This window comes from Leucopleurus acutus (genome assembly GCF_964270905.1).
Source record: "Leucopleurus acutus genome assembly, chromosome: 14".
Taxonomy (NCBI): Eukaryota; Metazoa; Chordata; class Mammalia; order Artiodactyla; family Delphinidae; genus Leucopleurus; species Leucopleurus acutus.
The window spans coordinates 16,419,697-16,434,273 of NC_139156.1; the positions used below are offsets into that span (position 1 = coordinate 16,419,697).

Below are 14,577 nucleotides of genomic sequence, written 5' to 3' on the forward strand. Positions count from 1 at the left end.
CTTTCATACACACATACAGCACTGTTAGTTATATTAATCATGTTGTACATTATAGCCCTACTTCTTATGTATCTTATAACTGGAATTTTGTACTTTTTGACCACCTTCATCCAAATCCCCCACCCCTGCCTCTGGTGACCACAAATCTGATCTCTTTCTCTATACGTTTGTTTGTTTTCTGAAGTATAATCGACTACAACGCTATGATAGCTCCTGGTACACAACGTAGTGATTTGATACTTCTATACATTGCAGAATGATCACCGTAAGTCTAGTTACCAAAGATATTATATTATTATTGACTATATTCCTCATGTTGTACACTGCATTCCTGTGACTCATTTCTTTTGTAACTGGAAATTTGTGCCTCAATTTTCCTCACCTATTTCACTCATCCCCACCATCCCCTTCCTTGTTTGTTGTATCTATGACTCTCTTTCTGTTTTGTTATGTTTGCTCATTTGTTTTTAGATTCCACATATAAGTGAAATTACACAGTATTTGTCTTTCTCACCCTCTAGGTCCATTCATGTTGTCACAAACGGCAAGATTTCATTCTTTTTTATGGCTGAGTAATATTCCATTGTATATAGGTAAAGATTTTTTTAACTACTCAAAAGAAGCTATAATAATTAAATAAAAATTTTATTGATAATCTAAAAAAACCCTCTCATTTCTTGATTTTTTACACGACAGTAAATAAAAAGGACATTGTTAAACAGTATAGTGTGTGAATAATCTTTTGAAATTCTGAAACTATAGTCTGTCCAATTTCAGAATATTCAGAACTATCTTAATTGGAAGCTGCAACTAAGATGAAATTCTTTAACATTAGAGAAATACATACCCTATCTTGTGTATAAAATATAATATGTATGTAATGTTACATGTAATATATAATGATATATTTACTCTATCTTCTATATATTACTGCTGGCTTTGTTTTTATGCAATTAACAAATCCCAAGTCATTGGTATAAAAGCATAAAATAACTAGTAAAAGAATTAGTCAAAAATGAATGTTCCCATAATATCTTAAAACTTTTACTTAGCAAAATTTACTTATATTTAATATCAAAAGTTTACATACCTGACCTTCCAAAAACTATATCCCAAGGAGAGCTAATGGGCTGTTCTTCTCCTTTAGCTCCACCTTCTTTATCTGTACCTTGAATTCCAATGCCAGCTACAGTGCTCACCATCTCAGCTTCTAGGTCAATCTATAGACATTAATACAGGTTTTATGCAATGCATCTATTTCCCGTAGAACATACAGAAAACATGTACTTTATTTACAGTATGTGTGAACTTATTATATGTTAATTAATAAAACTGAGTGGTTTTTACTGTGTAAAAAAAAAAACCATGTGCAACACACTTAAAAAAAAAGAGCTTAAAAAAAAAGGCTAATCAAGTACATGGTGACCTGGTTATTGAAATGCATAAAACTCAGTCCTTTTCATTTCTCCATCCGTCCAGTCCCCCACTTTCCTCTTACTCCCCTCCCTCATCATGCCTCTACCAGAACTGCTGTTGATCTCATCTCAACTATAAAATATTTTAAAAGGTGAAATTTGAGAATTTAAAGCAGAATCAAGGAAAACACCTGCTTCTTAAATTAAATGTATGTATTTCAATTATGCTTGGCTAGTAACTGACACATATGGAGCTTAATATGTGGTAAGAACTAATCCAAGTATCAACCATCCATCCATCTATCCACCCATCTTAATAACCCTATGACTGTGACTTTGATTACTTTAGAGGAAACTGAGGCACAGATCATTCAGTAAGATCCCAAGATCCCACAGCTACTAAGTCAAGGATCTTGGATTTGAACCAGTTCTAGCTCTACTATGTTATATAGCCTCTGCTTCATAAACCAAAAAATCAATGCATTCTACTGAAAAAAGATGCTCTGGTTTCATTTCCTGAGACACTTTCAACATTTTATCATGAAAATTTTCAAACACAGAGAAAGCTGAAAGAATACTGCACCAAACATCCACATATCAACAGTTCACTGACTTGCTTTACCACGTATCTCATCCAGCTACCAATCCTTCAATTCATTTACATTTTCTGATGCATTTCAAAGTAAATCATAAACATTAGTACACTGTCCCTAAATATTTCAGTAGCCTTGTCATTAACTAGAGTTCCATATTTTTTCAGATCTCCTTTTTCCTTTTTTGAGGCAAAACTTACAACGAAATGCACAAATCTTAAGTGTATCACCTGATAAATTCTCAAAAATGCATAAACCTGTGTGGCCCCAACTTATATACAGAATGTTACCTTCACTCCAGAAAGTTCCCTCATACCTCCTTCCAGTCATTCTTGAACCCAGTGGCAAACAGTGTTAATTTTTTATTTCCATCACAGATTAGTTGCAACTCTTCTAGGATCTCAGATAAATGGAGTCATACAGTAATGAACTCTTTTGTGTGAGGCTTCTTTCATTTAACATGTTTGAGATTTATTCATGTTCCTTTTTATTGCTGAGCAGTATTCCATATAAGGAATACATCACAGTTCATTTATATATTTTCTTACTCACAGACAGCTGGGCTATTTCCAGTTTGCGGGCCTTCAAATAGAGTTGCTATTAATATTCTTGTATAAGCCTTTTTGTGGACATGCTTTCACTTCTCTTGGGTATACACAGAGGACTGTAACTGCTATGTTATAGGGAAAGTATATGATTAGTTTGATTAAAAAACTCCCAAAAGGTTTTCTCCAGTGCTCTATCATTTTCTATTCCCACCAATGATGTATGAGAGTTCAAACTGCTCCACATCCTTGCCAACCTATGGTATTGTCAGTCTTTTAAATTTTAACCATTATACTGGATATACAGTGGTATTTCATTGTGGTTTGAACATACATTTCCTTCTCAGCTCATGATGTTGATCACTTTTCTATGTGCTTGTGGTCATTCTTATATCTTCTTTTGAAAAATATTCAAATCTTTGGCTCATTTTTCATTGGTCTGCCTTCTCATTTTTCAGTTGTAGAAGCCTTTATATTTCATGGATACTAATCCCCTACATAGATGCGTTTTTGTGAATTTTTGTGACTATTTTCTGACAGCCTGTGGCTTTTCACTTTAACAGTGAAGTTTAATAGAAGTTTTATATTCAGATAAATTTGAATTTATAGTTTTTTTTCTTTTATGATTATTGTTTCTGTGTCCTGTCTTTGAGAAACCTTTGCCTACATGCAAGTCACAAGGATATTCTCATGTTTTCTTGTAAAAGCTTCATGGTTGTAGCATTTACATTTAGGTCTGTGATGCATCTTGAATTGATGTTTGTATATGGTGTGTGAAGTAGGTGTCATATTTATTTTTTCCCCATGTTGGTATTTAGTTGTTCAAGCACAATGTGCAGAAATGACTTTCCTTTCTCCCCTGATTTCATGCTTTTTAGAAAATCAAGTGACATGTATACACTGATGTGTATACAATTGATGACTGATAAGAACCTGCAGTACAAAAAAAAAACAAACAAAAAAACAACTAATACTAAACTTTCTTTGGGTTATTTGTATGGAAATATGTTAATATAAATGTTTCAGACACTACATGAAATTTCTAAAAATCTTATATGTTCTGGTATAATGTTATAAGTCATAATTCTAGTTATTACTTTAAAATGTATATCTCAGAAATAACTAAATTTCCTTGTCAACTGCATTATTATCAACTTTCATCAAATCTTTAACCGTGGTCATTTTTAAGTCTTTTGTCATTTACAGACAGTTCTGGGTGTACTCTGATGCTTTTGCAAAAATGTTCCTATAAAAGGGTTTCATCTTCAAGGAATTCATGGAAAAGACTCTGACAAGTACAGGTTTTTGGTAACTGACTATACTGCTGAACTGAATGAATAAGCATTTTCAGAACTCTAATGGAAAACTGATGAATTCATAAAAGTGCTAACAAAAGATCAAGATGAAAAAAATTAATTACATGGGACTGAGTGAACTGATGAGGATGATTATAATTTTTGTGACTTTCTGTTTGAATAAAAAGAAGAAAAAATCCCACAAGGACTCAGAAGCAAAAAATATACCAATCAATTTTCACTGGAAAGTAAAGGAGCCGTTACATTGGAGAATTACTGGACTGAATGTCAATATTAGGACATAGTATGAGTGTGTTTCGTGTTTGGTAATTGCAATCATTGTTGCTTTTGTTGCGGTCATCCATTTACAATGCTTGGTGTCAGTTTATCTCTTGTAAAAATAAAATACAGTGTGTGTGTGTGTGTGTGTGTGTGTATGTGTGTGTGGAAAAAAAGGAGTTTTCAGTTAACTAATTGATAGTCATGCTCTATAGAAATAGTATTTTAGAAGCAATATTCTGATTACCACTTATCCAGGTGATTGATTAACATATACCTCAAGGAAAAGAAATCCTAGTATGGAGTTCTCTTTCAGTAAGTGCACATTTCTTAAGATGACTCCCATGAATACCGACACCCATAGACTGAAATTCATTTTTTTCACTTTTCTCCCAAACCCACATCACCAAAATTCCAAGCTATTACCTTAGAGCTTCTTGTAAAAAAATAAAAAAAAGAAAAAAAAAGAAAATCAAGTAACTGCACAGGTGTAAGGTTACTTCTAGGTGCTGCATTCTTTTTTACTGATCTATATATCTATCCTTATGAAAGTATGACATTGTCTTGATTATACATAGTACAGCATGAGTATATAGCATAGCATTATAGCAAATCTTGAAATCAGGTAGTGTAAATCTTTCAACTTTGTTCTTTTTCAATATTGTTTTAGATACAATAATCCTTTGCTTGCATTTCCACATAAATTTTGGAACCCATTTGTTAATATCTACCAAAAAAGCCTGGTGGCGTTTTAATTGGGACGGCACTGAATCTATAGATCAATTTAGAGCAAACTGAATTTTAATATTGAGTTTTTCAATCCAATATTAATTTTTGTCAGCAATTTTTATAGTTTGAAGTATATAGTTTGAAGTTCAAACTGCTCCCCAACCTTGCCAACCTATGGTATTGTCAGTCTTTTTAATTTTAACCATTATACTGGATATACAGTGGGCTTGTATATACTTCTAAAAACTTATTCTAAGTATTTTATTTTGGTTGCTAAGTAAATAGAATTTGAAAATTCCATTTCCAGTTGACTATTACTAGTATATAATAAATATAAAACAAATAAAAATAAAATAAAATACAGTTGATCTTTATATACTGATTTTGTATTTTGCAACCTTTCTAAATTCACTTATTAGTTCAAGTAACTCTGTATAGATTTCTTAGAATTTTCTATGTACATGTCATGTCACTGACAAATAGAGTTATTCTTCTTTCTTCTCATCCTCTATATCTTTTATTTCTCTTTCTTGCCTTATTATAATGGCTAGTACTTCCAGTACAATGTTTAATAGGCATGGTAAGAGTGGGGATCCCTGCCTTGTTCCCCCTCTTGAAGGGAAAGTATTCAATACTTTGCATTAAGTGTAGCTGTAGGCTTTTTGCAGATGGCCTGATTTTATCATATTGAGGACATTCATTTCCATTTGAAGTTCACTAATTTTAACATGATTAGGTATTAAATGTTTTCCAATGTTTTTCTGAATCTAGTGAAGCATCATCTTTTATTCTGTTACTATGGTGAATTACATTTATCACCAGATTTATTCTGGTGAAATCATCTTGCATTATTTTTAGTAGCTGCTCTATAATATCCTGAAATTGTAAAGAATATTCATCAGTGTAACTTTATTTATATTTTTACTGAACTCAAAATCTGCAAAATATAATCTGCAAAAATACCATAGGCAGCTACAGATGGGCCCTTGAAATAGATCTTGATTTAAGAAATGTATCACAGAAACTGATAGGATAGTTTAAAAAATCCTCTTGGAAGAAGCCCTGGGCCCAGGTAATGTTACAAGGGAGTTTTAATAAATATTCAAAACTATTAATTCCTGTGTTAGAAAAATTATTCCAAAAAACAGAAAAAGAATGAAAACCAGCTCATTTGATGAGGTTAGTGTGACCTTAATTCCAAAATCTGGTGAGAACAGTACAAGAAAATATAGAGCCATTTAATTTTAAAATATTAAATATAATTTTGGATAATCAAATCCAATTTGACTTTTTAAAAAATTCATGATTAGATAAGGTTTATCACAGGATTAAAAAGATGGTTCAACATCAAACATATCTATTAATGTAATTCATCACATCAAAATACTAAGGGCAAAAAACTATACAATTATTTCCATAAATGTAGAAAATGCATTTAATAAAATCATATAATAATTCTTAGTAACAAGGAATAAAGTTTCTTAACTTCATAAATATTTTATTTCCCAAAGCTATGGAAAATATTAAACTTGTGGAGAAAGTTTACAAGAGTTCCATTTAAGACTACGAGCATGACAAGACACCCACTATGGCTGTAATGCTTAAAAGCAATATAATAAAAGGAAATGGGAAGTATAAAAATAAGAAGGGAAAAGATAAAACTGTCATTTGTTCCTTCAAAAAATATAATTTACTTACATGAGAAAGAAACAGAAGTTTTTGCAGAAATGGATAAGTTGATCCTAAAATTCATATGGAATTGCAAGGGATTCAGAGCAGTCAAAACAATGTTGAAAAAGAAATAAGTAGGAGGATTCATACTTTCTGATTTCACAACTTATTAAAAGTTATAGCAATCAAAACACTGTGGTACTGGCATAAGGACAGATACATAGATCAATGGAATAGACTTGAAAGTCCAGAAATAAACCCATGCATGTATGAATAATTTTCAAAAGGTTGCCAAGACTATTCAATGGTGAAATAATAGTCTCTTCCATAAATGGTTCTGGGATAACTGGATCCACATGTAAAAGAATGAAGTTGGACCCTTACTTCATACCATATGCAAAAATCAACTAAAAATGGATCTAAGAGCTAACTGTGAGAGCCATAACTATAAAAACCTTAGAAGAAAACATAGGAATAAATCTTCGTGACCTTGGATTTGGTAGTGGATTCTTACAAGACACAAAAAATATAAGCAAGAAATAAATAGATAAATTGGGAATCATCAAAATATAAAACTTCTGTACATCAAAAGACATGATTAAGAAAGTGAAAGGAGGAGGAGGGAGGAACCAAGATGGCGGAGTAGAAGGACGTGCTCTCACTCCCTCTTGGGAGAACACCAGAATCACAACTAGCTGCTGGACAATCATCGACAGGAAGACACTGGAACTCACCAAAATAGATACCCCACATCCAAAGACAAAGAACAGGCCACAATGAGATGGTAGGAGGGGCACAATCACAGTAAAATCAAATCCCATAACTGCTGGGTGGGTGACTCACAGACTGGAGAACACTTATACCACAGAAGTCCACCCACTGGAGTGAAGGTTCCGAGCCCCAAGTCAGGCTTCCCAACCTGGGCGTCCGGCAACGGGAGGAGGAATTCCTAGAGAATCAGACATTGAAGCCTTGTGGGAATTGATTGCAGGACTTCGACAGGACTGGGGGAAACAGAGATTCCACTCTTGGAGGGCACACGCAAAGTAGTGTGTGCATCGGGACCCAGGTGAAGGAGCAGTGACCCCAGGGGAAACTGAACCAGACCTACTTGCTACTGTTGGAGGGTCTCCTGCAGAGGCAGTGGGGGGTGGGGGGAGCTGTGGCTCACCCTGGGGACGGGGACGCTGGCAGTGGAGGTTCTGGGAAGTACTCCTTAGCGAGAACCCTCCCAGAGTGTCATTAGCCCCACCAAAGAGCCCAGGTAGGCTCCAGAGTCGGGTTGCCTCAGGCAAAACAATCAACAGGTAGGGAACCCAGCCCCACCCATCAGCAGACGAGCGGATTAAAGTTTTACTGAGCTCTGCCCACCAGAGCAACAGTCAGCTCTACCCACCACCAGTCTGTCCCATCAGGAAACTTACACAAGCCTCTTAGGTAGCCTCATACACCAGAGGGCAGAGAGCAGAAGCAATAAGAACTACAATCCTGGAGCCTGTGGAACAAAAACCACATTCACAGAAAGACAGACAAGATGAAAAGGTAGAGGGCTATGTACCAGATGAAGGAACAAGATAAAACCCCCCAAAAACAACTAAATGAAGTGGAGATAGGCAACCTTCCAGAAAAAGAATTCAGAATAATGATAGTGAAGATGATCCAGGACCTTGGAAAAAGAATGGAGGCAAATATTGAGAAGATGCAAGAAATCTTTAACAAAGACCTAGAAGAATTAAAGAACAAACAAACAGAGATGAACAATACAATAACTGAAATGAAAACTATACTAGAAGGAATCAATAGCAGAATAACTGAGGCAGAAGAACGATAAGTGACCTGGAAGACAGAATGGTGGAATTCACTGCTACAGAACAGAATAAAGAAAAAAGAATGAAAAGAAATGAAGACAGCCTAAGCGACCTCTGGGACAACATTAAACACAACAGCATTCGCATTATAAGTGTCCCAGAAGGAGAAGAGAGAGACAAAGGACCCGAGAAAATATCTGAAGAGATTATAGTCAAAAACTTCCCTAACATGGGAAAGGAAATAGCCACCCAAGTCCAGGAAGCACAGACAGTCCCAGGCAGGATAAACCCAAGGAGAAACATGCCGAGACACACAGTAATCAAATTAGCAAAAATTAAAACAAAGAAAAATTACTGAAAGCAGCAAGGGAAAAACAAAAAATAACATACAAGGGAACTCCCATAAGGTTAACAGCTGATTTCTCAGCAGAAACTCTACAAGCCAGAAGGGAGTGGCATGATATACTTACAGTGATGAAAGGGAAGAACCTACAACCAAGATTACTCTACCCAGCAAGGATCTCATTCAGATTCGATGGAGAAATCAAAAGCTTTACAGACAAGCAAAAGCTAAGAGAATTCAGCACCACCAAACCAACTCTACAACAAATGCTAAAGGAACTTCTCTAAGTGGGAAACACAAGAGAAAAAAAGGATCTACAAAAACAAACCCAAAACAATTAAGAAAATGGTCATAGGAACATACATATCAATAATTACTTAAACGTGAATGGATTAAATGCTCCAACCAAAAGACACAGGCTTGCTGAATGGATACAAAAACAAGAACCATATATATGCTGTTTACAAGAGACCCACTTCAGACCTAGGGACACATTCAGACTGAAAGTGAGAGGATGGAAAAAGATATTCCATGCAAATGGAAATCAAAAGAAAGCTGGAGTAGCTATACTCATACCACATAAAATAGACTTTAAAATAGAGAATGTTACAAGAGACAAAGAAGGACACTACATAATGATCAAGGGATCAATCCAAGAAGAAGATATAACAATTGTAAATATTTATGCACCCAACATAGGAGCACCTCAATACATAAGGCAACTGCTAAGAGCTCTAAAAGAGGAAATTGACAGTAACACAATAGTAGTGGGGGACTTTAACACTTCAGTTAAACCAATGGACAGATCATCCAAAATGAAAATAAATAAGGAAACAGAAGCTTTTAATGACACAACAGACCAGACAGATTTAATTAATATTTATAGGACATTCCATCCAAAAACAGCAGATTACACTTTCTTCTGAAGTGCGCATGGAACATTCTCCAGGACAGATCACATCTTGGGTCACAAATAAAGCCTCAGTAAATTTAGGAAAATTGAAATCATATCAAGCATCTTTTCTGACCCAAACACTATGAGATGAGAAATGAATTACAGGGAAAAAAACATAAAAAACACAAACACATGGAGGCTAAACAATACGTTACTAAACAACCAAGAGATCACTGAAGAAATCAAACAGGAAATCAAAAAATACCTAGAGACAAATGACAATGAAAACACAACAATCGAAAACCTATGGGATGCAGCAAAAGCAGTTCTAAGAGGGAAGTTTATAGCTATAAAGCCTACCTCAAGAAACAAGAAAAATCTCAAGTAAACAGTCTAACCTTACACCTAGAGGAGCTAGAGAAAGAAGAACAAACAAAACCCAAAGTTAGCAGAAGGAAAGAAGTCATAAAGATGAGAGCAGAAATAAATGAAATAGAAACAAAGAAAACAATAGGAAAGATCAATAAAACTAAAAGCTGGTTCTTTGAGAAGATAAACAAAATTGATAAACCATTAGCCAGACAAATCAAGAAAAAGACGGAGAGGACTCAAAACAATAAAACTAGAAATGAAAAAGGAGAAGTTACAACAGACACCACAGAAATACAAAGCATCCTAAGAGACTACTACAAGGAACTCTATGCCAATAAAATGGACAACCTGGAAGAAATGGACAAATTCTTAGAAATACACAACCTGCCAAGACTGAATCAGGAAGAAATAGAAAATATGAACAGACCAATCACAAGCACTGAAATTGAAACTGTGATTAAACATCTTTCAACAAACAAAAGCCCAGGGCCAGATGGCTTCACAGGCGAATTCTGTCAAACATTTAGAGAAGAGCTAACACCTATCCTTCTCAAACTCTTCCAAAATATAGCAGAGGGAGGAACATTCCCAAACTCATTCTACGAGGCCACCATCACCCTGATACCAAAACCAGACAAGGATGTCACAAAGAAAGAAAACTATAGGCCAATATCACTGATGAACATAGATGCAAAAATCCTCAACAAAATACTAGCAAACAGAATCCAACAGCACATTAAGAGGATCATACACCATTATTAAGTGGGGTTTATTCCAGGAATGCAAGGATTCTTCAATATACGCAAATCAATCAATGTGATACACCGTATTAAAAAACTGAGGGAGAAAAACCATATGGTCACCTCAATAGATGCAGAGAAAGCTTCCAACAAAATTCAACACCCATTTATGATAAAAGCCCTCCAGAAAGTAGGCATAGAGGGCACTTACCTCAACATAATAAAGGCCATATATGACAAACTCACAGCCAACATCGTCCTCAATGGTGAAAAACTGAAAGCATTTCCACTAAGATCAGGAACAAGACAAGGTTGCCCACTCTCACCACTACTATTCAACATAGTTTTGGAAGTTTTAGACACAGCAATCAGAGAAGAAAAGGAAATAAAAGGAATCCAAATCAGAAAACAAGAAGTAAAGCTGTCACTGTTTTCAGATGACATGATACTATACATAGAGAATCCTAAAGACGCTACCAGAAAACTACTAGAGCTAATCAATGAATTTGGTAAAGTAGCAGGATACAAAATTAATGCACAAAAATCTCTTGCATTCCTATACACTAAGGATGAAATATCTGAGAGTGAAATCAAGAAAACACTCCCATTTACCACTGCAACAAAAAGAATAAATTATCTAGGAATAAACCTACCTAAGGAGACAAAAGACCTCTATGCAGAAAATTATAAGACACTGATGAAAGAAATTAAAGATGATGCAAATAGATGGAGAGATATACCATGTTCTTGGATTGGAAGAATCAACATTGTGAAAATGACTCTACTACCCAAAGCAATCTACAGATTCAATGCAATGCCTATCAATCTACCACTGGCATTTTTCACAGAACTAGAACAAACAATCTTAAAATTTGTATGGAGACACAAAAGACCACGAATAGTCAAAGCAACCTTGAGAACGAAAAACAGAGCTGGAGGAATAAGGCTCCCTGACTTCAGACTATACTACAAAGCTACAGTAATCAAGACAGTATGGTACTGGCACAAAAATAGAAATATAGATCAATGGAACAGGATAGAAAGCCCAGAGATAAACCCACGCACATATGGTCACCTTATCTTTGACAAAGGAGGCAGGAATGTACAGTGGAGAAAGGACAGCCTCTTCAATAAGTGGTGCTGGGAAAACTGGAAAGGTACATGTAAAACTATGAGATTAGAACACTCCCTAACACCATACACAAAAATAAGCTCAAAATGGATTAAAGTCCTAAATGTAAGGCCAGACGCTATCAAACTCTTAGAGGAAAACATAGGCAGAACATTCTATGACATAAATCACAGCAAGATTGTTTTTGACCCACCTCCTAGAGAAATGGAAATAAAAACAAAAATAAACAAATGGGACCTAATGAAACTTAAAAGCTTTTGCACAGCAAAGGAAACCATAAACAAGATGAAAAGACAACCCTCAGAATGGGAGAAAACATTTGCAAATGACGCAACTGACAAAAGATTAATCTCCAAAATTTACAAGCAGCTCATGCAGCTCAATATCAAAAAAACAAACAACCCAATCCAAAAATGAGCAGAAGACCTAAATAGACATTTCTCCAAAGAAGATATACAGACTGCCAACAAACACATGAAAGAATGCTCAACATCATTAATCATTAGAGAAATGCAAATCAAAACTACAATGAGATATCATCTCACACCGGTCAGAATGGCCATCATCAAAAAATCTGGAAACAATAAATGCTGGAGAGGGTGTGGAGAAAAGGGAACACTCTTGCACTGCTGGTGGGAATGTGAATTAGTACAGCCACTATGGAGAACAGTATGGAGGTTCCTTAAAATACTACAAATAGAACTACCATGTGACCCAGCAATCCCACTACTGGGCATATACCCTGAGAAAACCATAATTCAAAAAGAGTCATGTACCAAAATGTTCACTGCAGCTCTATTTATAATAGCCAGGAGATGGAAACAACCTAAGTGTCCATCATCCGATGAATGGATAAAGAAGATGTGGCACATATATACAATGGAATATTACTCAGCCATAAAAAGAAATGATATTGAGTTATTTGTAGTGAGGTGGATGGACCTAGAGTCTGTCATACAGAGTGAAGTAAGTCAGAAAGAGAAAGACAAATACCGTATGGTAACACATATATATATGGAATCTTAAAAAAAAAAAATGTCATGAAGAACATGGGGATAAGACAGGAATAAAGACACAGACCTACTAGAGAATGGACTTGAGGATATGGGGAGGGGGAGCTGTGACAAAGTGAGAGAGTGGCATGGACATATATACACTACCAAATGTAAAATAGATAGCTAGTGGGAAGCAGCCGCATAGCACAGGGAGACCAACTTGGTGCTTTGTGGCCACCTAGAGGGGTGGGATAGGGAGGGTAGGAGGGAGGGAGACGCAAGAGGGAAGAGATATGGGAACATATGTATAACTGATTCACTTTGTTATAAAGCAGAAACTAACACACCATTGTAAAGCAATTATACTCCAATAAAGATGTTAAAAAAAAAGCAATTGACTTTTGTATATATATATAAAAAAAAGACAACTCACAGAATGTGGGAAAGTATTGGAAATCATATATCTGATAAGGAATTTGCATCTAGAATATATAAAGAACTCTTACAACTCAATAATAAAAAACACAAAAACCCAATAAAAAATTGTCAATGAATCTGAATAGACACTTCTCAAAAGATGATAAACAAATGGTCCATATACGTAGGAAAAGATGCTCAACATCATTCCTCATTAGAGAAACACATATTCCAAACTACAATGATAGGCCACTTCATATCTAGTAGAATGCCTAGAAGTTTAAAAATGGAAAATGAAAAAAAGAAAAAAAAGAAAATGATAAGTAATGGTGAAGATATGGAGAAATTGGAACCCACATATATTGCAGGTAGATATGTAAAATGATGCAACCACTGTGGTTTAGCATGTTCTCAAAAAGTTAAACACAAAATATAAAACATACGAATCAACACTTCCAGTATTTACAGACTTACCCATGAGAAATAAAAATGTAGGTCCACACAAAACTTATATGTGAATTATTTATAAATAGCCAAAAACTGGAAAACACCTTAAATGCCCACCAACTGTTAAACAGATAAAATGTTGTTTATACATGCAACAGAATGCTATCCAGCAATGCAAAGGAATTAATTACTGACATGTTACATCATCAATGAACCTCAAAAACATTACACAGAATAAAAGAAGCCAGACACATAAGACCATATACTGTATGATTCTGTTTATATGAAATGTTCAAAGAGGCAAATTTACAGAGACAAAAAGTAGATTAGGGCTGGGGGTGGGAACGGGGATTAACTGTAATTGGGCATGAGGGTTCTTACTAGGAGGATGAAAATGTTCTAAAAATGATTTATGGTGATGGTTACACAACTTGTTAAATTTACTAAAAATTCCTGAATTATTTTCATGAAATGCGTGACCTTTGTACTATGTAAAATATATCACAATAAAGTTGTTATAAACACACACACACCAAAAAAAAAAAAAAAACCACACACAAAATACTACATGTTTTACAAGGTCACAGATAAATAAGAAAATGTGAATCAAACATATCAGAAAGGCTGCCTATAGGAGTACTTATGTACAGGGAATGGCAGGGGAAATGGGAATGGAGATGAAGAGGAATTTACAAATTAATAAATAAGTTATTCTAACAAGAGACAGGTCGGCATGGAACGATGATGTTCATGAGCTGTGAATGTAGGAGTATGATCAACCCTCTGCAAATGAGATCTTAAACAAATGTAAAATACAACAAATATTTTTATACTTTTAAAACTTTTGTTTTTTTAAAACAAAAGGAAGAAATCATAATTCTCTCATTTCCATTTTTGCAGA

General features: G+C 34.9%; 1 protein-coding gene and 1 long non-coding RNA gene across 2 annotated transcripts in view; one reads left to right on the top strand and one right to left on the bottom strand.

Moving 5' to 3' along the window:
• LOC309971397 overlaps nucleotides 1-14,577 on the top strand; it is a 1,020,865-nt gene that overhangs the window by 52,699 nt on the left and 953,589 nt on the right. The window lies entirely within an intron of this gene.
• Nucleotides 1-14,577, bottom strand: part of NHLRC2 (NHL repeat containing 2) — a 66,635-nt gene that overhangs the window by 31,195 nt on the left and 20,863 nt on the right. Inside the window, exon 5 of the mRNA XM_082854104.1 lies at nucleotides 1,091-1,220. Coding sequence (XP_082710230.1) covers nucleotides 1,091-1,220 — 130 coding nt within the window. The remainder of the gene's footprint in view (nucleotides 1-1,090; nucleotides 1,221-14,577) is intronic.